This window comes from Somniosus microcephalus, chromosome 1 (assembly GCF_052327205.1).
Source record: "Somniosus microcephalus isolate GS21.2 chromosome 1, FLI_Smic_1.0, whole genome shotgun sequence".
NCBI lineage: Eukaryota > Metazoa > Chordata > Chondrichthyes > Squaliformes > Somniosidae > Somniosus > Somniosus microcephalus.
The window spans coordinates 178,412,846-178,435,368 of record NC_140987.1 but is presented as its reverse complement, the minus strand read 5'-3'; the positions used below and the strand labels follow the sequence as shown (position 1 = coordinate 178,435,368).

The window sequence follows — 22,523 nt, the reverse complement described above, 5'->3', positions numbered from 1 at the left end:
TTTTCCATAAAATATTATGTTTCAGTTTAAATATTTTGTTAACATATTTAAAATGTATATCTTTAATTAAAATAGTGTATGGTAAGATAATTACTTAGTGAAGTACCTGGATTGGGACTTAATCTTGGGCTTGAAAAGATTTGTTTATTTACCCTTTTTTCATAGCATGGAATTATATATATCAGAGCTAAGAGTGCAGTACTGCACCAGTTGAAATAGCATTAAATAGTACCATACCATTTCAGCCAGTTTGCTGTAGGGAATCATTGAACAGAGGCCAGGTATTTCCCGACAGTTGTCCCTGGGCTACTGCTACAGATCATCTGATGGCTTGTCAGAGTGGCATTAGTAAAGGCCAAGGAAGAAATTGCTCATCTGCCTTCCTGGCCAGAGTTAGTGCAAAGCCAAGGGAATAGGAAGAAAAATAGGGAGAGGTTACCCTCAAATACAAAATTCTTTTGAAAATTAAATATTTAATTTTTCTCGTTTAGCCTTACAGATACTTGTTTCTCATAACTTTAACTTTCAGGACCCTTCTTCAGAGGAACGCTTTCATGTTGAATTACACTTCAGCCCTGGTGCTAAAGGGTGTGAGGAAGATAACAATCTTCCATCGGGTTTTGGATACAGACCAGCCTCTCGTGAGGTACTCATTTTTGTGATGAGTGTTATATTGAGTTCTTTGTATTTTGAGATTTTTTTCTCTATGTTGACCAATGTCGAATCTAATAATTGTGGTCGCATTTATGTATTCGATTAATATCAAATTGTTGTCTTGTACTCCCATTTTTCTGGCAGTGGATTCTCTAATACTAATCTAAGTTATCAGGCTAGTTAAAATGACATCAGTAGGGAGCTAGGAAAGAGATTAAAAAGCAGGACCTGAAAGGTAGTAATCTCCAGAATACTCCCGGTGCCACGTGCTAGTGAGTACAGGAATAGGAGGATAGAACAGATGAATGCATGGCTGGAGAGATGGTGCAGGAGGGAGGGCTTTAGGTTCCTGAGGCATTGGGACCGTTTATGGGGACGGTGGGACCTATACAAGCCTGACGGTTTACACCTCAAGAGGCTGGACCAATATTCTCACGGGGAGGTTTGCTCGTGCTATTGGGGAGGGTTTGAACTAACTTGGCAGGGGGATGGGCACCAGCATGTAGGAGGGGAGGAATGGGGTGAATGGAAGAGTGAGTGTGTTGATGCTACTGGAGGGGAAGGTAGTGCTGGAGGCAAAAGTAGTACCATATTAGATAGGAGCAGACTAAGAAAGACTATGCAAAATTCAAAAATGGGTTTAGAATGCATGCACGTAAATGCACAAAGTGTGGTGAATAAGGTTGGTGAGCTACAAGCACAATTAGCCTTGTGGCAATAATGGAAATGTGGCTTAAAAATGGTGAGGACTGGGCACTTAATATTCAAGGGTACAAGGTGTTCAGAAAAGATAGGGAAGGAAAAAAGGGAGGTGGGATGGCAGTGCTGATTAAGGAAGACGTAGTTTTGGAAAAGGAGGATGTTATTGAGGGGACAAGGACAGAATCCATTTGGTTAGAGTTGAGGAGCAAAAAGGATATGATCACGCTATTGGGGGTATTCTACAGGCCTCCAAATAGTGAGAGGGAGGTAGAGCAGCAAATCTGCAGGGAAATCGCAGAGATATGCAAGAGCTATAGCGTGGTGATATTGGGGGGGACTTTAATTACCCAAATATCGATTGGGGTAATGCTAGGGTAAAGGGAAAGGAGGGGGAGGAATTTCTGAAACGTGTTCAGGAGAATTTCCTTCACCAGTATTGTTACGTCCGTGTAATAATAAGAAAAGGACTGCAGAGAACGGTACAACAGGTGTCTACTCAACGTGGTTCAAACTGCAACTGAAACAACAGATTACTACTCAGCGTTATATACAGGTGTGGTCACTGCCGGTACTACAGTATACATGAGCTGTAGAAAGTAGTTCCCCCCCCTTAAAGGTACATACATTACAATTCCTCCCCTTTTAGATTAACAGTACCATAACACTCATTTAACAATTAAATATCAAACTAATTACAATTAACACTTTTAACATGCAACATTAGCTGAAAATAGTCTATTTATAAATTCAGTCTTTGGGGAGGCTTCCTGATCCTTTCTGGATAGCGCCTTTCCCGAGTGTCTTGCTCTTGGTGCAGAGGCGATTCTGGCCCCCTGTCGTCGGTTGGTTCATCAGCTTCCGATGCTACTGTTTCTGGGGTAGATGCTACCTGTACGTCGGGTTCATCACCAGGTACGTATGGGCGAGGCATGGGGTTGACTCGTTCCTGTGACTCTAGGATCTGGTCAGCGTGGCGTCTCACGATGCTCTCCCCAACGTCCACTGTGTACATTAGTGGCCCCTGCCGTGTGCATATCGTTCCTGGTTGCCATTTCTCTGTTCGGTAGTCGCGGGCCAAGACTGGTTGCCCTACATTGAAGCTCCTTGTCGGCTTCTCATTGATGTGCTGGAATTGCTTACTCTCAACATCTCTTCGTACATTTGGTCTGAGCAAATCCAGACGAGATCTCAACCTTCGGTTAAAGAACATCATGGCTGGGGCCTGGTTGGTGACTGCATGTGTTGCATTTCTGTAGGCTAACAGGAAATTGTCCACCTTATGCTGCAGTGGAATGTCGTCATCGCACATGGCCTTCACTGCTTTTTTAAAGGTTTGTACGAACCTCTCAGCCAATCCATTTGTGGCTGGATGATACGGGGTGGATGTGTAATGCCTTACCCCATTCCTTTTCATAAATCTTCGAAACTCTTCGGACACAAACTGTGGTCCGTTATCAGAGCAAATCTGCTCTGGCAAGCCAAGCCGTTCCTGCCAAAAATGGTCCGTAGGACTGCAATAGTTTTCTCCGTGGTGGTGGAGGACATTTTGATCACCTCAGGCCATTTCGAGTGCGCATCCACGGCTATTAAAAACATTGAGTCCATGAATGGACCAGCAAAATCAATATGCACCCGTTGCCATGGAGATGAGGGCCACTCCCATGGGTGTAGAGGGGCATGTGGTGGTGCATTTTGGACCTTCTGGCACCCTGAGCAGCTCTTTGTCAGGTCCTCGATTTGCTAATTGATCCCCGGCCACCACACATAAGCCCTAGCAAGGCTTTTCATTTTCACCCCTCCCACATGACCTTCGTGAAGCTCATTGAGCACTCTCTCCCTTAACTTGGGTGGAATTACCACTCGGGATCCACACATCAAGGTCCCCCGGCACACTGACAGCTGTTCTCTTCTGGATGAGAATGCTGGCAACAGTGAGTCGCCATGTGCTGGCCATCCCTTCACCGTCAAATCATATACCCGAGACAGTGTCGGGTCATTTCGGGTCTCCTTCTCTATACCAGCGTTAGTTACTGGCAAGCATTCAATTATAGTCGAATGAAATATTTCGACAGGATCCACTGCTGGTGCTTCCTCCGCAGTAGGCAGTGGCAGGCGTGATAGCCCATCAGCGTTTCCATGCTGTTTCGTGCCCTTATACTCGATTTCATATTGGTGCGCCCCTAGAAAAAGGGACCATCTTTGTAGCCGTTGCGCAGTCATCACCGGAACGCCCTTCTTTGGATTAAAGATGGAGACAAGTGGTTGGTGGTCAGTCAGCAAGGTGAACTTCTGCCCGTGCAGATAGTGATTGAACTTTTTCACTCCCCACACTAGGCTGAGGGCCTCCCTGTCAATCTGGGCGTAGTTACGCTCGGCTGAGGTTAGTGACCGAGACGCAAAGGCTACTGGCCTCTCCGAGCCGTCCGGGAATTTGTGCGACAGCACCGCTCCAATGCCATAGGGTGATGCATCACACGCCAACCGAATTGGTAGTGCTGGGTTGAAATGAGCCAACACCTCTTTTGATGTGACCAATGCTTTGCTCTTCTGGAAAGCTCGTTTACATTCGTCACTCCACTTCCATGGTACCCCCGTTTGCAGTAGGGTGTTCAGTGGGTGTAGTACGGTAGACAAATTTGGCAAGAACTTATGGCAGTAGTTCACCAGCCCGAGGAACGACCTCAGTTGTGACACATTTTCCGGTGCTGGAGCCTTGACTACTGCCTCAATCTTTTCAGGGGACTTATGTAACCCCTCTTCATCAATAACGTGGCCACAATACGAGATCTGCTTCTGGAAAAACTCGCATTTGTGGCGATTAGCTTGGAGCCCATATTCCTTCAATCTAGTGAGCACCTGCTCCAGGTTGGCGAGGTGATCACTGTCATTTTCGCCCGAAACCAGGATGTCGTCCAAATAACACTGGGTCCCTGGAATCCCTTGCAGGACTTGTTCCAATGCCCTTTGCCAAATAGCCGGAGCTGATGCTACCCCGAACACCAGCCGGTTGTATTGGTAGAGACCTTTGAGTGTTGATCGTGAGGCACTGTTTTGAGGCTTCTTCTACCTCCATTTGCAGGTACGCCTGGGCCAGATCAATCTTAGTGAAGCGTTTCCCTCTAGATAGCGAGGTGAAAATATCTTCAATCCGTGGAAGCGGATATTGTACAGTGTGAAGGACTGGGCTCACTATCACCTTAAAGTCCCCACAGATGCGAACCTTCTTTGGTTCCCCAGGCGTATTACTCAACGACCTTTTCATTACAGGAATGATGGGTGTAGCCCACTCGCTCCAGTCCACTTTGGACAGTACTCCTGAATGTTCCAAACCTTCCAGCTCTGCTTCGACGGCTGGGCGGATCGCATAAGGTACCGGTCTGGCCATAAAAAAAAAACAAAAAAAAAAAAAACGTTGGCCTTGCATTTTCCTCTATTGTGATCGTCGCTGTTAATGCCTTTTAGTGTTAAGAGTCCCTGCTGGAACACTTCTTGTGCGTCAGTTAGCATTTTTGACAGTCGTCATCCTTTTTGGCATCTAGTCAGTGCTTGTATGGAATGCCAATCTAGCTGTATTTTCCGGATCCATTCACGTCCTAGTAGTGGTGGTCCTCCATCTGGCAATACATATAGGTCCATTTTTGGTGTTTCCTTGCCGTTATATATAACGTTCACCCTTATTTTTCCTTTGGGATAGACTTTTTGCCCCGTGTACGTCTTCAAGACAATCTTTGTATCTCTCAAGGGTATATGTGAGAATAGCCGCTTGTAGTCCCTTCGGTTTATGACTGTCAGGGCTGATCCTGTGTCCAATTCCATTTTCACTTGGACTCCTCCTATCTTGAGCGTGACCTAGATAGTTTGGTGATCCTCCGTTTTGATCACATTATGTAGTTTCAGACAACCTAGCTCCTTGCTTCCGGAGTCTGTATCACTCTTTTCGTCTGAACTACTCTCCGTCACCTTACGTACCTTCTTGTACTTCTCCTGTGGAGATTTCTTGCTGCTGGTTTTCTTTCCCGACCTGCAGACTCTTGCTATGTGTCCTACTTTTCCACACTGTCTGCACACTTTGTCCTTGAACCAGCAATCATTATGGTCGTGTGTTGTTCTGCCGCAGCGATAGCACTTCACTGTTCCGTATGACATTTCATTTGTGCCATATTCTTGCGGTCTCCGTTGTATCTCTGCAGCGCCCCGTGCTGCTGCTTCGTGTGATACTGCAATACTGAAAGCCTTGTCCAGCGTAAGATCCTTTTCTGATAGAAGCCGTTTCTGGGTTCCTTCACTTTGAAGCCCACACACAAACTTGTCCCTTAAAGTATCTGCTAGTCCCGTTCCAAACTGGCAGTGTTTCGATAGCTTGCGCAGTTCCATTAAATACTCAACATTACTTTCGTCTTTATGCTGGTTCCTTTTGTGAAACTTAAATCTTTCTGCTATCAGCAGCGGTGTGGGGTTTAAGTGGTCCTGTAGGATTGACACTATGTTTTCAAAATCCTTTTCCACTGGCTTCTCTGGGGTTACTAGGTTTCGTAGTAAGCCATACGTTTTTGCACCCATTGAGTTCAACAATACCAGCGCTTTCTTGTCATCTGGCACTTCATTCGCCTTGCAGTATACTTCTATGCGTTCGACATATGTCGTCAAATCTTCGACTTCATTGTTGAACGCTGTGATGCTGCCACTCTTCGGCATTTTTGGGTGTGGTTAGACTGGCTTAAAATGGCGTCTCCCGCGCTTTCCTTTCTTCCCCGCTGCGGCTTAAAATGGCGTCTCCCGCGCTGCTGCCAACGCCACTCGGCGGTCCTCGTGGCAAATGGCGACGCCCTGTGGGTTTCGTGCGCTGCTGCCAACGCCGCTCTCTGCGGTCCTCGTGGCAATGGCAGCGCCTCGCGTTTTCCTGCGCGCCTCTCTTCCCCCGTTGACGCTGCTCGGCCCTTGACCACCGGCTGCGCTCTGCTCTCTCTCGCCTCTCCCGTCGACGCTGCTCGGCCTTTTTCTGTGCCGCTCGGTCGGGCTCTAGCCCGTCGCTGTCCGGGAAGGGTCTGCGCAGTACCTGTTGCCAGCCCGTTTCGCTGGACCACCGTGACTGGAAAGCCAAGCCTGGCTCTCGACAGCCTCCCCTGCGATGCTCAAATCTCCGCTGGATGACTGGGCGGTTGCCCGTGGTCGACGCCCGTGCTTCTGGACTCGACTTTCTTCCACTGTTCTCCAGGAGCGAATCCCTGGGAGGTGATGCAGAGTTGCAGGTAGGTTCGAACTTGCTCGTCGCCACTGTTACGTCTGTGTAATAATAAGAAAAGGACTGCAGAGAACGGTACAACAGGTGTTTACGCAACGTGGTTCAAACTGCAACTGAAACAACAGATTACTACTCGGCGTTATATACAGGTGTGGTCACTGCCGGTACTACAGTATACATGAGCTGTAGAAAGTAGTTCCCCCCCCTTAAAGATACATACATTACAAGTATGTTCTTGGCCCAACTAGGAAGGAGGCATTGCTGGATCTGGTGCTAGGGAATGAGGTGGGCCAGGTCGACCAAGTGTCTGTGGGAGAACACTTGGGTACGAGTGATCATCGTATCATAAGATTTAGATGAGCAATAGAGAGGAGCAAGGAACAATCTAGAGTGGAACTTCTAAACTGGAATAGTGCTAACTTCAATGGGATGCGAAAGGATCTAGCCAGGGTAAAATGGAACCAAAGACTGACAGGAAAAACTAACGGAACAATGGGTGATCTTTGAGGAGGAGATGTTCCAAGTACAGGCTAGGTACATTCCAACAAGAGGGAAGGGTAAGGGAACCAAAGCAAGGGCTCCTTGGATGACGAGGGAGATTGAGAAGATGATGAAACAAAAAAGAGGGTGTACGATGAATGTCAGGTAAATTCTTCAAGGGAGAACCAGACCAAATACAATAAGTTGAGAGGGGAAGTGAAGATGAAAATAACATTGGCAAAGAGAGAATATGAGAGTAGAATGGCGGTTAACATAAAAGGGAACCCAAAAATCTTCTACCGGCATGTAAACAGTAAGCGGGTAGTAAGAGGAGGGGTGGGGCCTATTAGGGACAAAGAAGGTGATATATGCTTAGAGGCGCAGGGCAAGGCTAGAATAGTCAGTGAGTACTTTGTATCGGTGTTTACTAAGGAGGTGGATGCTGACAAAATATCGGTAGAAGTGGAAAAGACAGCAGCAATGGAAGGGGTGAAAATTGATAGACAGGATGTACTAGAAAGACTGGGTATGCTTGGAGTGGATAGGTCGCCTGGTCCAGATGGCTTGCATCCCAGGTTGCTAAGGGAATTGGGGGGAGGAGATAGTAGAAGGGCTTGCCATAATTTTCCAATCTTCCCTAGATGCGTGGGAGGTGCCCGAGGATTGGAAAGTGGCAAATGTGACATCATTGTTCAAGAAAGGGTGTAAGGACAATCCTAGTAACTACAGGCCGGTCAGTTTAACATCGGTGGTGGGTAAAGTTTTAGAAACCATAATCAAGGAAAAATTAACGGGCACTTGGAGAGGTTTAAGCTAATTAAGGAAAGCCAACACGGATTTGTAAAAGGCAGATCGTGTTTGACTAATCTAATTGAAATTTTTGATGAAGTAACAGGGAGGATTGATGAAGGGAATGCAATGGATGTTATCTACATGGATTTTCGGAAGGCGTTTGACAAAGTACCACATAGAAGGCTGGTTAACAAAATTGAGGCTCATGGAATAGGTGGGTCAGTGGCAGCTTGGATACGAAATTGGCTTAAGGACAGAAAACAGCGAGTTGTGGTAAATGGCTGTTTTTCAGACTGGAGGATGGTAGACAGCGGTGCTCCCCAAGGGTCAGTGCTGGGGCCACTGCTTTTTTGGATATATATAAATGACCTGGATATTGGAAGAGTAGAATTTCTAAATTTGCCGATGACACCAAACTTGGGGGTGTGGCAAACAGTGAGGATGATACCAATAGACTGCAGCAGGACATAGAAAGGCTAGCAGAATGGGCAGACAAGTGACAGATGGAATTTAATACAGAGAAGTGTGAGGTGATGCTTTTTGGCAGAAGGAACAGGGAGAGGCAATATACACTTAATGGCACAGTTTTAAAAAGTGTGCAGCGACACAGGGAACTGGGAGTTAATGTGCATAGGTCCCTGAAGGTGGCAGGACATATTAAGAGAGTGGTTAGCAAAGCATATGGGATCTTGCGCTTCATAAATAGAGGTATTGAGTATAAAAGTAGAGAAGTTATGCTGAACCTTTATAAAGCGCTGGTTAGGCCAAACTGGAGTATTGCGTCCAGTTCTGGTCACCACACTTTAGGAAGGATGTGAAGGCATTTGAGAGGGTGCAGAGGAGATTTACCAGAATGGTTCCGGGGATGGTGGCTAGGTTAGAGAAGCTGAATTTGTTTTCATTAGAGCAAAGGAGGTTGAGGGGTGATTTGATAGAGGTGTACAAGATTATGACGGGTTTGGATAGGCTAGACGGGGAAAGGCTGTTTCCACTAGTTGATGCTACAAGCACGGTGGCATAGTGGTTAGCACTGTTGCCTCACAGCGCCAGGGACCCGGGTTCGAATCCAGCCTCGGGCGACTGTCTGTGTGGAGTTTGCACATTCTCCCCGTGTTTGCGTGGGTTTACTCCGGGTGCTCCGGTTTCCTCCCACAGTCCAAAGATGTGCGGGTTAGGTTGATTGGCTATGATAAATTGACCCTTAGTGTTAGGGGGATTGAATACGTGGGGTTACGGGGATCGGGTGGGATATGTGTCGGTGCAGGCTCGATGGGCCGAAATGGCCTCTATCTGCACTGTGTGGTTTCTGTGATTTCTGTGACTAGGGGACACAGATTTAAGGTTTTGGGCAAGAGATACTGGGGGGGCGGGGGGGGGGGGCGCATGAGGAAAAACTTTTTTACGCAGCGAGTGTTGAGGACCTGGAAAACTCTGCTGGTGGAAGCGGAGACACTCAATGTTTTCAAGGGTAGACTGGATAGGCACTTGAGGGAAATAAACTTGCAGGGCTATGGGGATAGAATGGGGGAATAGGACTGACTGGATTGCTCTACAGAGAGCTGGCACGGACTCAATGGGCCGAATGGCCGCCTCCTCTGTCGTTATGGCTCTGAGAACAGTCTGAAGCATTTTAATAGAATTTATTTGAAGAGATAACTAAATTTGTGCATTATGGCACTGGATATGATTTCAATAGTTTCAATAATATTTCATTAATTTGGTATGTGAGGCTTGCAAGAAAGATAAAGGTGAATGAAGTTATTAGTTACCTGGAGTTAGAATAGAAAGCAGAACATAATAAATGCATAAGGCTGTATCTGGGGCTAATGATGCCTAGAACCCTGCTGGGGCTTGTTGGATCCAATGCTGTTTAAACTATTCAAAGTATGTGGAGGAGGTTATTCATAGTAATATCAATATTTGCTGATTTTACCAACCTATGCAGCCAGGTGACTTGAATGGGTGAGATGTAACATGCAAAAGGATCTGAATAAGAAAGAAGAAAAAAACATGCATTTATTTAGTGCATTTTGGGACCTCTGGACTTCCAAAAGCACTTCACCACACATGAATTATTTTGGAATTGCAGTCACTGTTATAATGTAGGGAAACGCGGCAGCTAATTTATGCATAGCAGGGTCACACAAACAGCAATGAAATAAATGACCAATTAATCTGTTTATTTGGTAGATGGATAAATGTTGTCTGGGGTACTGCAGAGAACTCTTCTTCAAATAATGCCATGGAATCATTTACATCCATCTGAGGGGGCAGGGAGGGCCTTGGTTTAACGTCTCATCCAAAATAGCATCTCTGGCAGTAGACATTCCCTCAGACAAGTGTCGAGTGGGACTTTCAACCCACAACCTTTTTATAGAGGTGAGAATGCTACCACTAAGCCAAGGATCCTTAATGCAATAGATGATCCACAGCAAAAGAAACTGCCCATAATTTATTCCCAAATTGTACTGAATTGACGAGCTTATTCACAGAAGCCATTAGGTTGATTGCTGTGGAACTAAAAATGATGCATCAGTGTATTGGGGAAGAGCTCTTCTGGAGTAGGGTTTGAGGTACATTGTTGGGACAAGAGGGAACTTTACTCCGTATCTGAGCTGTGCCGTATCTGATCTAGAAATGCTTAATCAGCTATCCAAAAGTAGAAAAGTATTAATTTCTGCAGCACTGGCATTCTTCAGCTTGATGACATGTGTGGTAGTGCAGGACTTGGGTAGGAATGATTAATTCCTTCCTATGCCACTACGCCCCCTGCCCCATCACCACCTCAAATGCTCTGGTCTTCCAAGGCCAAGCACTTCTAATGGCAAGAGGTTAGGCTTTTAAGCTGCTTCATGGCTGAACACTAGGAGATAAGGGACAAGCCTGAGATTTACTCACCTGTTTCATTTATCCTTGACCATCACCTGGGTCTCCAATTGGTGCTTTTCTCGGGCACACATTTGAAATTGGGACTCAGTGACCTGGGATGGTTGAGCTTGTGGCCGCAAAATTTGGCACCTTGGCGCCGGTAGTTGTGGCCGTTTCAAAAAAAAATGGTGTCCTCCTCACTTCCGCCCACGTCTGGTGCGGCCCACGCTTGTCCCCATCTCGGTGAGGGCAGTAGCACAGGCGGTACGTGCGTGCACCGGCAGTATGCAGAGTAGGCAGATTGGGGTGTCATGCTGACTTGACGCACGACCTACCATTTTCAACATTGTCGCTCCATTCAGTGCCCTCCGAAACATGCACAGCTGAATGTGCTTCTGTCTCCAGTCTCTTATCCTTTATCTGCTTGCTTCTGGTTGTGTGGGTGTTTGTGTGTGATACATAATTACTTTTTGCACATACAGAACCAGTCTTTCATGCCGCTTACTTCAACTATCATACTTTCAGATCCCACACATTGCTGCCTGATGTATCTCTGGCATTGTTTCCCACCAATCTATTGGATCTCTGACTTCAAGCCCCCAATCCTGCCCATTATTGATCTATGTACCCACTATAAAAATTAAGGAGGTGCACCTTAATATTTAACATTAACCAATCCTGACAAGTAATTTGTTATTAATTCTGCAAGTTTTAACCATATTTAAAGGCTTAAAATTATCAAATGCCTTCTGAAAAATCTAAGTATATAGTTTCCGCTGGACAGCCCTCAACCATTTAGTTATTGTCACAAAGTATTTCATGAGATCAGTGAGCCTCTGGCTTCTAATTTCATGCTGACTGCCATTTATGGCCTTGGTGATCTTGAAATGAGCATTAACGTCCATGTAATGTTCGCAACTATTTTTTCCACTAAGGATGTTTGGCTAAATTTCTTCTATAATTTGAAAAGAAGCAGAAATCTAACTTGAGCAGACATTTAAAGTGTAGCTTATGAGGAAAATCAAATTAATAGTGTCCTAGAAATTAGATAAGGCCTGAAAACGGGCGGGGCACCAACAACAACATCAACGTGTATTTATATAGCGCCTTTTAACGTAGTAAAAAGACCCAAGGCGCTTCACAGGAGTATTGTAAGACAAAAATAAATTTGACACCGAACCACATAAGGAGAAATTAGGGCAGGTGACCAAAAGTTTGTTCAAAGAGGTAGGTTTTAAGGAGTATCTTAAAGGAGGAATGAGAGGTGGTGAGATTTAGGCAGGGAATTCCAGAGCTTGGGGCCTAGGCAACAGCAATGGTTGAGCGATTTATAATCAGGGATGTTCAAGAGGGCAGAATTAGAGGAGCGCAGATATCTTGGAGGGTGGAGGGGGGTTGTTGTGTGGCTGGAGGAGATTTCAGAGATCGGGAGGGGCGAAGCCATGGAAGGATTTGAAAGGAAGGATGAGAATTTTGAAATCGAAACGTTGCTTAACTGGGTGCCAGTGTAGGTCAGCGAGCACAGGGGTGATAGATGAATGGGACGAGTTATGACACGGGCAGCTGAGTTTTGGATGACCTACAGTTTACATAGGATAAAATGTGGGAGGCCAGCCAGGAGTGCGTTGGAATAGTCAAGCCTAGAGGTAACAAAGGAATGGATGAGGGTTTCGGCAGCAGATGAGCTAATGCAAGGGCAGAAACGGCCTTTCTACCATCTACAAGGCACAAGTAAGGAATGTGATGGACTACTCTCCACTTGCCTGGATGAGTGCAGCTCCAACAACACTCAAGAAGCTCGACACCATCCAGGACACAGCAGCCCGCTTGATTGGCACCCCATCTACCACCTTAAACATTCACTCCCTCCACCACTGGCGTACCGTGGCTGCAGTGTGTACCATCTACAAGATGCACTGCGGCAACTCGCCAAGGCTTCTTTGGCAGCACCTCCCAAACCTGCGACCTCTTCCACCTAGAAGGACAAGGGCAGCAGGCGCATGGGAACACCGCCACCTCCAAGTTCCCCTCCAAGTCACACACCATCCTGACTTAGAAGTATATTGCCGATCCTTCATCGTCGCTGGGTCAAAATCCTGGAACTCCCTACCTAACAGCACAGTGGGAGTACCTTCACCACACGGACTGCAGCGGTTCAAGAAGGCGGCTCACCACCACCTTCTCAAGGGCAACTAGGGATGGGCAATAAAATGCTGGCCTTGCCAGCGACGCCCACATCCCATAAACAAATTTTTAAAAAAAGGTGGAAATAGGCGGTCTTAGTTATGCCGCAGATATGTGGTCGGAAACTCATTTCAGGGTCATGTATGACACGAAGGTTGTGAAGTGTGGTTCAGCCTCAGACAGATGTTAGGGAGAGGGATGGAGTCAGTGGCTAGGGAACGGAGTTTGTGGCGGGGGCCAAAAACAATGGCTTCTGTCTTCCCAATATTTAATTGGAGAAAATTTCTGCTCATCCAGAACTGGATGTCGGACAAACAGTCTGACATTTAGAGACCGTGGAGGGGTTGAGAGAAGTGGTGGTGAGGTAGAGCTGGGTGTCGTCAGCGTACATGTGGAAACTGATGCTGTGTTTTTGGATGATGTCGCCAAGGGGCAGCATATAGCTGAGAAATAGGAGGGAGCCATGGATAGATCCTTGGGGGACACCAGAGGTAACGGAGCGGGAAGAGAAGCACCACCCAGCACTGTTTGCCTGCGCTGTCCTAAGTGGTGCAGGCAGCACACTAAATTCGTGCTGCCTGCACATTTATGAAATGCCTTCTGAAAAATCCAAGTATATAGTTTCCACTGGATTGCAGCGCTGATCTCAGCGCTAAACACGCTGCTGATTGGCTTAGTGCTCGGGGTGGGGGGGGGGGGGCAATATCGGGTGCCGTCTACTAGCCAATAAAGTTTGGCCTAGGCGCTCTCCATTACTTAAAGGGGTGGTGCTTTGTTGCAGAAGCACCTCATTGTCAGGTGAAAAGAAGCCATGGCTCAACACGCTAGAGAAAGGGCGAGACGTTTCTCAGATGCCGCACTGTGGACCTTGCTCCTGGTGGTCCAATGTCGACAGGATGTCTTATACCACATAGGAGCAAGAGGCATTCAAAGGTCATCAGCAGAAGGACCTGGGAGGAGATGGCTCAATCCGTCACACGACAAGAGTTGCCCCCAGGACTTGGATCCAGTGCCGCAAAAAGTTTAATGACCTCACTCGGCTGGTCAAGGTGAGTGTAGGCTTCAGCAAATGCCATATCCCACCATCTGCACCACACACCTCACACACTGCTCAATGCACCACATCACTCACCTACCAACAATCTCTTGCTATATCACCACTTGTACCTCACAATCATAGCTTCACTTCACCCTCACACACAGCCTCTGCTGCAACACTCACACCCACATCTCACACCTTGCACACACTGCCAGCTATTCAACCATGGCAGGCAGATCACCAAAACACATTGCACTACACTCAGTGACACACTTCCCTTTCTCTTGCAGGCCAAGGTGGTGCACAGCCGTCGTGAGCAACAGCAGATTGGAGGTGAGGATTGAGAATCTAACCGACCTGGAGGAATCAGTGTTGCAAATAATTGGAGGGGCTGTGACAGAGTCCGTGCTAAACCGAGAAGTTGAAAGCATTGCTGATGATGACCGTATGCTCATACCTAATCTTACTTCCTACATCCCACTTCCCTCTCATCCCACAATCTCTTCTCACTTGCAAGCTGCTGATGGTGTATGCATGGATATCTTGCTTTCCGCCCCCTCCCCTTACCACAACCCAGTCATTGTGCCTTTCTGGTTTCAGATACACAAGAACTGTCAGCAGTCCCTGAACATGAGGAAGACACTGATGGAGATGGAGGAGGAGAAGAGGAGACACCGGCATTACATCTGACACTCGCAGACACCAGCTCAGAAAATGGCACTGTGTGGACTTTAGAGGGTACTATAGAGATGGGATCTGCACATGGTGAGTCACCAGGCACTAGTGGGCAGCAGCCAGGTCAGGGGGAAAGGGTAGCACGGGTTCCAGCTCCCCGGAGGGCAAGTTCGCACACGAGTTCTGCTGCACAGGACTCGGATGATGACCTCGATGGGGTGGCTTTCAGAAGGAGGGTGATGGGCATGCACACCAAAATGCTAGGTTCAATGGCAAGCCTGTCAGAGAGCCTCTTGTCAGTGTCCAGGAGCATGGAGGAGTCCGACTCCAACATTACACGTTGTTTTGTAGACCCAAATATGCTGGTGGGTGTGATGGGCAATCTCGCAGCTTCCATTGTAGCACAGGCAGAAGTGACCCAATGTTTCACTGCTGCAATGGAAGCTCAGACTGCTGCCATCGTCGCTGGGTTTATAAGTGTTGAAAGGGGCTTGCAGGGTGTCGCAGCAGGCCAGCAATCTGTCCTCCAACAGATTATTAGGAATGCTGAGGTGCCGTCCTGAGGGAGTGACAGTGGCTCTGTGGAGCAAGAACCTGCGGTCCTCTCTCAGGGTGACAGCATTCCTACTCCCACCACTGACACTCCGCCAGTACCCTTCCTGCTGCCTGTCAGCCAGCCAGCCCAGACTGCTGCCGCCCATGCTGAGATAGTGTAGTCTACAGCTGGGCCTTCTAGGTCCAGAGCTGCTCAAGGTCGCCGTGCAAGGCCATTTGTGGTCTCCCACACCGAAAGTCAGCAGCCTGCCACCAGCCATGCTGCAGCCACTGGGAGAGCACTTCAGTAGAAAAAGCCACACGAAAGACGGACACTACGGGAATGCAAAGTTGACTTTGTTCTTTTGATTTGAATTTGATAAATTTATGAATTTTGTTTGTAATGTGTGTTTTGTGGTGACTTTCATTTCGGCTTTGTGCCCAGGGGATGCTGTGATGTTACATGATAGAGGGATGGTATGATGTGGAAGTGGTGAGCAACGGGGATCTGTGGTTTCATTCACTGGAATCAGCATCTGATGAGGTGCTCATGGACAGCCCGTCCGCACTGGGGATCTGCTGCCTGCCCCATTCCCCTTCTTTCTCTTCCCCTTCCTCCTCCTGCGGTGGTCTGGAACCCCTGGTGGCAAGGGCTGTGCCCTCATGATGGCCAATTTGTGAAGCATGCAGCAGACCACCACGAAATGGGACACCCGCTCCGGCGGGTACTGGACGGCTCCACCCAAGCGGTCAAGGTAGCGGAACCTTTGATTTAGCTTCCCGAGGGTCTGCTCAGTGACATTACTGGTGGCAGCATGGCTGATAGTATATGAGTGCTGGCCACAAGTTTTTTTTTTTACCAGCAAGGCCAGCATAATTGACCTTGAGGAGGTGGTGGTGGGCCGCCTTTTTGAACCACTGAGGGCAGTTAAGTGGCCAGGCGGCAGATTTCCTTTCCTAAAGGACATTTTGATTTTTTTAATGATAATCTGGTAGCTTCATGGTCACCATTATTGATACTGGCTTTTTATTCCAGATTGATTTAATTAACTGAATTTTAATTCCACATTAAAATGGTGGGATTTGAACTCGCGTCTCTGGATCATTAGTCCAGGCCTCTGGATTACTAGTCCAGGCCTCTGGATTACTAGTCCAGTAACATAACCACTATGCTACCATACCCGTAGTTGCAGAGGGGAGTCTTCAGCCAGGTGCAAAGAGAATAGCCCTTGTCTCCAAGCAGCCACCCTCGGGTTTGACTTGTTGGCTGGAAGATAGCTGGCACACCAAACTTGCACAGGATGAAGGCGTCACGACTGGTGCCAGGATAGCAGGCATTCACCATCATGATTCACTGGGCATGGTCGCACAACAATTGTACATTAAGTGAGTGGTAGCCTTTGTGGTTACGGAACATCTCAGGATTGGTATACGGTGCCTGCAAAGCCATATGGCGCCCTGCACCATGGGGAAGCCCGCTATCCTGGCAAAGCCACATGCGTGCTCCTCTCTCGTTCAGAGAGAAGACAATTAAGTCCCTTCTCGAAGCCTCTGATTTTCTGGATGAAGTGATGGACGGCGAACTGGGAGATGTTAGTTATGTCACCTGCTGCAGACGGGAAGGATCCGGTGGCAAAAAAAATGAGGGCCATGGTACCTTGAGGACCACTGTGAGCCATCATCGCCCTGTTCTGAGGCTGCAGGTTTGGATGCAGGAGGTGGCAGAGTTCTGTGACCAGCTCCTTGGTGAAGCAGAGCCTCCTAATACACTGCTCCTGGCTTAGGTACAGGTAGAAGTGCTCTCTGAAGACTCTAGGTGGATAAGGCCTCCTGCTGAGTGCCCTCCTCCTCTCTCTGCGAGTATCTTGTCCTCTTTGCTGCCTCCGCTCCATCTCCATATCATACTCGAGCATGAGGGGCACTGCAAGTCGAGCCCTCATGAATGGGAGCAAGTGGTGTGAGCAGAACACTTTTTACCACTTGCAGCAACACTCCCTGTGACCTTGGCAACTCTAAACAACTTCAGAAAGCTGTTTGGATACAGCAAAGGCTATGGGCCCTGATAACATCCCGGCTGTCGTGCTGAAGACTTGTGCTCCGGAACTAGCCGCGCCTCTACCTAAGCTGTTCCAGTACAGCTACAACACTGGCATCTACCTGACAATGTGGAAAACTGCCCAAGTACAGGAAACTTTCGTTTAACCGGAGGTTAAATGTCAGGAAAGCTCTATCTACCGGCAAAATTCAGGAGCCATTTCCTATAAGTTTTTTTACTTCTCGTTGCTTTTTTTTTCCAGTCAAGCTCTGCAAGGTCTAGCTGAAGCTGTTGCTTAGCTACAGAGACGCTTTTAAGCTGCCGCCGACTGTTTTGAAGCTGTTGCTAAGCAACAGGGTTTGTTGATTCACACGGAGCTCAAAAGCTCCGTATGTTTTAACATTAGCGCTGGTTTCTACGGCAGTTTTGATGGTACGGCACCAGCTCGGTCCCGTCAGTGCCGGATACCAGAAAGTTTCCTGTATGTCCTGTCCACAAAAAAAGGACAAATCCAATCCGCCAATTACCGCCCATCAGGCTACTCTCAATCAGCAAAGTGCTGGAAGGTGTTGTTGACAGTGCTATCAAGCGGCACTTACTCACCAATAACCTGCTCATGATGCTCAATTTAGGTTCTGCCAGGACCACTCGGCTCCAGACCTCATTACAGCCTTGGGCCAAACATGGACAAAAGAACTCAATTCCAGTGGCGAGGTGAGAGTGACTGCCCTTGACATCAAGGCAGCTTTTGACCAAGTGTGGCATCAAGGAGCCCTAGTAAAATTGAAGTCAATGGGAATCAGGGGGGAAAAACTCACCACTGGCTGGAGTCATACCTAGCACAAAGGAAGATGGTTGTGGTGATTGAAGGTCAATCATCACAGCCCCAAGATATCGCTGCAGGAGTTCCTCAGGGCAGTGTCCTTGGTACAACTATCTTCAGCTGCTTCATCAATGAACTTCCCTCCATCATAAGGTCAGAAGTGGGGATGTTCGCTGATGACTGCACGGTGTTCAGTTCCATTTGCAACTCCTCAGATAATGAAGCAGTCCGTGCCCGCAGGCAGCAAGACCTGGACGACATCCAGGCTTGGGCTGATAAGCGACAAGTGCTAGGCAATGACTATCTCCAACAAGTAAGCGTCTAACCATCGCCCCTTGACATTCAACGGCTTTACTATCGCCGAATCCCCTAACATCAACATCCTGGGGGTCACCATTGACCAGAAACTTAACTGGACCAGCCACATAAATCACAGAAATCACAGAAACCCCACAGTGCAGATAGAGGCCATTTCGGCCCATCGAGCCTGCACCGACACATATCCCACCCGATCCCCGTAACCCCTACACCAACACATCCCACCCTATCCCCGTAACCCCACATATTTAATCCCCCTAACACTAAGGGTCAATTTATCATAGCCAATCAACCTAACCCGCACATCTTTGGACTGTGGGAGGAAACCGGAGCACCCGGAGGAAACCCACGCAAACGCGGGGCGAATGTGCAAACTCCACACAGACAGTCGCCCGAGGCCGGATTCGAACCCGGGTCCCTGGTGCTGTGAGGCAACAGTGCTAACCACTATGCCACCGTGTCTGTGGCTACAAGAGCAGGTCAGAGGCTGGGTATTCTGCGGCGAGTGTTTTACCTCCTGACTCCCCAAAGCCTTTCCACCATCTACAAGGCACAGGTCAGAAGTGTAATGGAATACTTGCCACTTGCCTGGATGAGTGCAGCTCCAACAACACTGAAGAAGCTCGACACCATCCAGCCCGCTTGATTGACACCCCATCCACCACCTTAAACATTCACTCCCTCCACCACCAGCGCACAGTGGCTGCAGTGTGTACCATCTACAAGATGCACTGCAGCAACTCGCCAAGGCTTTTTTGACAGCACCTCCCAAACCTACGACCTCTACCACCTAGAAGGACAAGGGCAGCAGGTGCATCGGAACACCATCACCTCCAAGTCATACACCATCCTGACTTGGAAATATATCGCCATTCCTTCATCGTCGCTGGGTCAAAATCCTGGAACTCCCTCCCTAACAGCACAATGGGAGTACCTTCACCACACGGACTGCAGTAGTTCAAGTAGGTGGCTCACCACCACCTTTTCAAGGGCGATTAGGGATGGGCAATAAATGCTGTGCGTGCCAGCGACGCCCACATCCCAGGAACGAATAAAACAAAAACAGTTGCGCAAATTTAGACAGAGCCAGTAGAACTGAAAAAGCAAGTCAGCTGCAAGTTGTTGATGCTCCCTTTAAATAGCGCTGAATGCTTGGTTAGCTGGTCGTGATTAGGAGAGGGTGTTAAATGGAACGGTGACGTTGAAAATTGGCAGATTGTGCAGCAAATCAGTCTTGCACATTCTGACTAATCTAAATAGCTGGAATGAGTGCTGACAATGGCAGAGCTGCTGACCTCCCCAAAATGGCAGTCGCCGCAAAACCTGCCTGAAGCGTGTTGGCCGCCATTTTTTCATCAAAACGGGCCTTAACAACAGGTGCGAGACCCCCGAATTTCTAGGTCTACGAGATGCCTGGAGCAAATGGGATACATCTTGGAATTCTTAAGGAAACAAGGGAGGAAAATAAGCATGATCCTGGTAAATATTTTTAGGAGCTCCATAATCATTGGGGATGTGCTTTTAATGTCTGCTCAAGTTAAATTCCTGCTTGAGTTAGATTCTTCAGCTAAATTAACTAGATCTGGAATTTTAAGGCACTCTTTGAAAACTGATGTGAAGAATTTATTTAACACATCCATTTCATATAATCTCCTCAATTCATCCCTTTACAGACCTACACGGTGTCAGCTACAAAAATAACCAAAACATTTCTTTCGATGACTGATTACCATCTCTGCTACCCTCTTGACCAATGTTCCCTGTAATTCTTTTTGGTGCATGGGCCCTTTTAATTGGCTGCGTGGCCCATTTAGTTTTTCACACATGCGCAGTTATTGCCATTGTAAAGCCGGTGAGCGGCTTGCGCAGGACGTCCAGACTACTGCGCAGTTTAGCGGGAACGTTCCTCTTGACCTTCATAATCCCTTTTAGTTGGTCTAAAATGGCTTTTTTATGCTTCCCAGTCATCTCAAATATTGTATCCATGTATCTCTATATCTATTGTATTTTGAATTTGGTACATTGAGCATGTGTTTTATTGAAAATTCACAAGTACCTTCAGTACATTTTACTCCTAGGTGGTGCATTTGATAGTTATTTTCAATGGCTAAGGTATCACGCTTCATGTCACAACCTGTGACACACAACACCAGCTGTTTTATACTGAGTTTCACCCTTGATTGCACAGTTTGGTCACCGGATTCCCATAAATTACTCAAAATGCTTTCAGAAAAATTTTCATCTGCCATTTGTTCATCAGTAACTGAAATTTCTAATAGTCAAATAATGATTTAAACAAAATAAAATAAATTAAAAATTACAGATTTTACAGTAACATTACTTTGTTTACCTATTCAATTGTCTCTTGTGTCTTGTAATACTTTTAATTTTTGCTTGATGGACCACAGCCTTTCCTAAAATTCTGGGCTTGGACTTGACTCTGTGAGCAGAATTTGGACTGTGCAGTCTAAACAAGTGCAATGTACATAATTTCCCAACATGCACAAGCACCGTTCAGTTAGCTGTACTAATGAGAGATTTTTATTGAACTTTTAGCAGTTCTGTTAAATAGTGTTTGAAACTGATTTGAAGAAAAGCCAGAGAATGCATTTCAAAATCAAGTATAATTTATATTGAAATAACAACAGAAAATGCTGGAAAAACTCAGCAGGCCAGGCAACATCCATGGAGAGAAATTAGAGTCGATGTTTCGGGTCTAACCCTTTTTCAAAACTGGAAAGGAAATGAAATGGATCGAAAGGCAGGGCTGGGAGAGAACAAAAGAAGTAAAGAGACATTAAGAGGTATTCAAAACGAGGCGAGATGGTGATAGGATTAGTGGAGACAAAAGACGGCTCAGATTAGGTGTGAAATGTTCTGGCAGAATGGGAGACAGTTGCCATGTGGGAGAGAGAAAAAAAGGAAAGGTGGGGGGGGGGGGGGGGGAGGGAAAAACCAAAACAAAGGGGTGGATAAAAAATTTAAGTAAAAATGTAATAGGGGCCGAGGTTATGATCTGAAATTGTTGAACTCGATATTGAGTCCGGAAGGCTGTAAAGTGCCTAATCGGAAGATGAGGTGCTGTTCCTCGAGTTTACGTTGAGCTTCCGTGGAACAATGCAAGAGGCCAAGGACGGTGAGGTCGGAGTGGGAATGGAGCGGTGAATTAAAATGACAGGCGACCGGAAGCTCGGGGTCACCCTTACGGACTGAATGGAGGTGTTCCGCAAAGCGGTCACCCAATCTGCGTTTGGTCTCCCCAATGTAGAGGAGACCGCATAGTGAGCAGCGAATACAGTATACTAGATTGCAAGAAGTACAAGTAAATCGCTGTTTCACCTGGAAGGGGTGTTTGGGGCTGTGGACAGTGGGAAGGGGGGAGGTATATGGGCAGGTGTTACATCTCCTGCGCTTGCACGGGAAGGTGCCAGGGGAAGGGCTGCTGGGGGTGATATAGGAGTGGACTAGGGTGTCTCGGAGGGAGCGGTCCCTACGGAATGCTGAAAGGGGAGGGGAGGGGAAGATGCGTTTGGTGGTGGGATCACTTTGGAGGTAGCGGAAATGGCGGAGGATGATCCGTTGAATGTGGAGGCTGGTGGGGTGAAAGGTGAGGACAAGGGGAACCCTATCGTGGTTCCGGGAGGGAGGGGCAGGGGTGAGGGCAGAAGTGCAGGAGATAGAATGGACACAGTTGAGGGCTGTGTCAACCACAGTAGAGAGGAATCCTCGGTTGAGGAAAAAGGAAGACATGTCAGAAGCACTGGTGTGGAAGGTGGCATATTTATATTTATATTGAGTTTTTTTTAATCAGTGAGGCTGTGTGCGGATGTGGGTAGAAAAGAAGGTGCTTTGATTGTCCACCTATTTTAGCTTTTGTGTTGTATAAATTTTAGCAAGTGCATTACATTGAGAGAGGCACTAGGGTCAGAGAGAGGAGATGAAAGATAACTGTCTGTGTTTCTTAGTTTAATTTTTGGTTTTCAAGAAACAGTTGAGTTTTAAAGTCAATTATCTCAACCTGTGTTTTGTTGACAGAAATTAGCATTGATCTTTTCTAACACTTATGAGATGGAAAGACACAAATATATTAGGCAGCCAGGCGGTTTCTATGCTTTCAAAGTTCAACTTTTTAAAAAAAAAAAAAAAAATTAAATTAGAATGAGCAAAGAAACCTCTT

The 22,523-nt window shown here is 47.1% G+C and overlaps 1 protein-coding gene and 1 pseudogene across 1 annotated transcript in view; both read left to right on the top strand.

Moving 5' to 3' along the window:
* ppip5k2 (diphosphoinositol pentakisphosphate kinase 2) overlaps window positions 1-22,523 on the top strand; it is a 207,207-nt gene that overhangs the window by 130,855 nt on the left and 53,829 nt on the right. Inside the window, 1 exon segment of the mRNA XM_085987698.1 lies at window positions 530-646. Within this exon segment, the coding sequence (XP_085843824.1) occupies window positions 530-646 (117 nt within the window).
* On the top strand, window positions 13,635-18,811 carry LOC147124480 (uncharacterized; annotated as a pseudogene).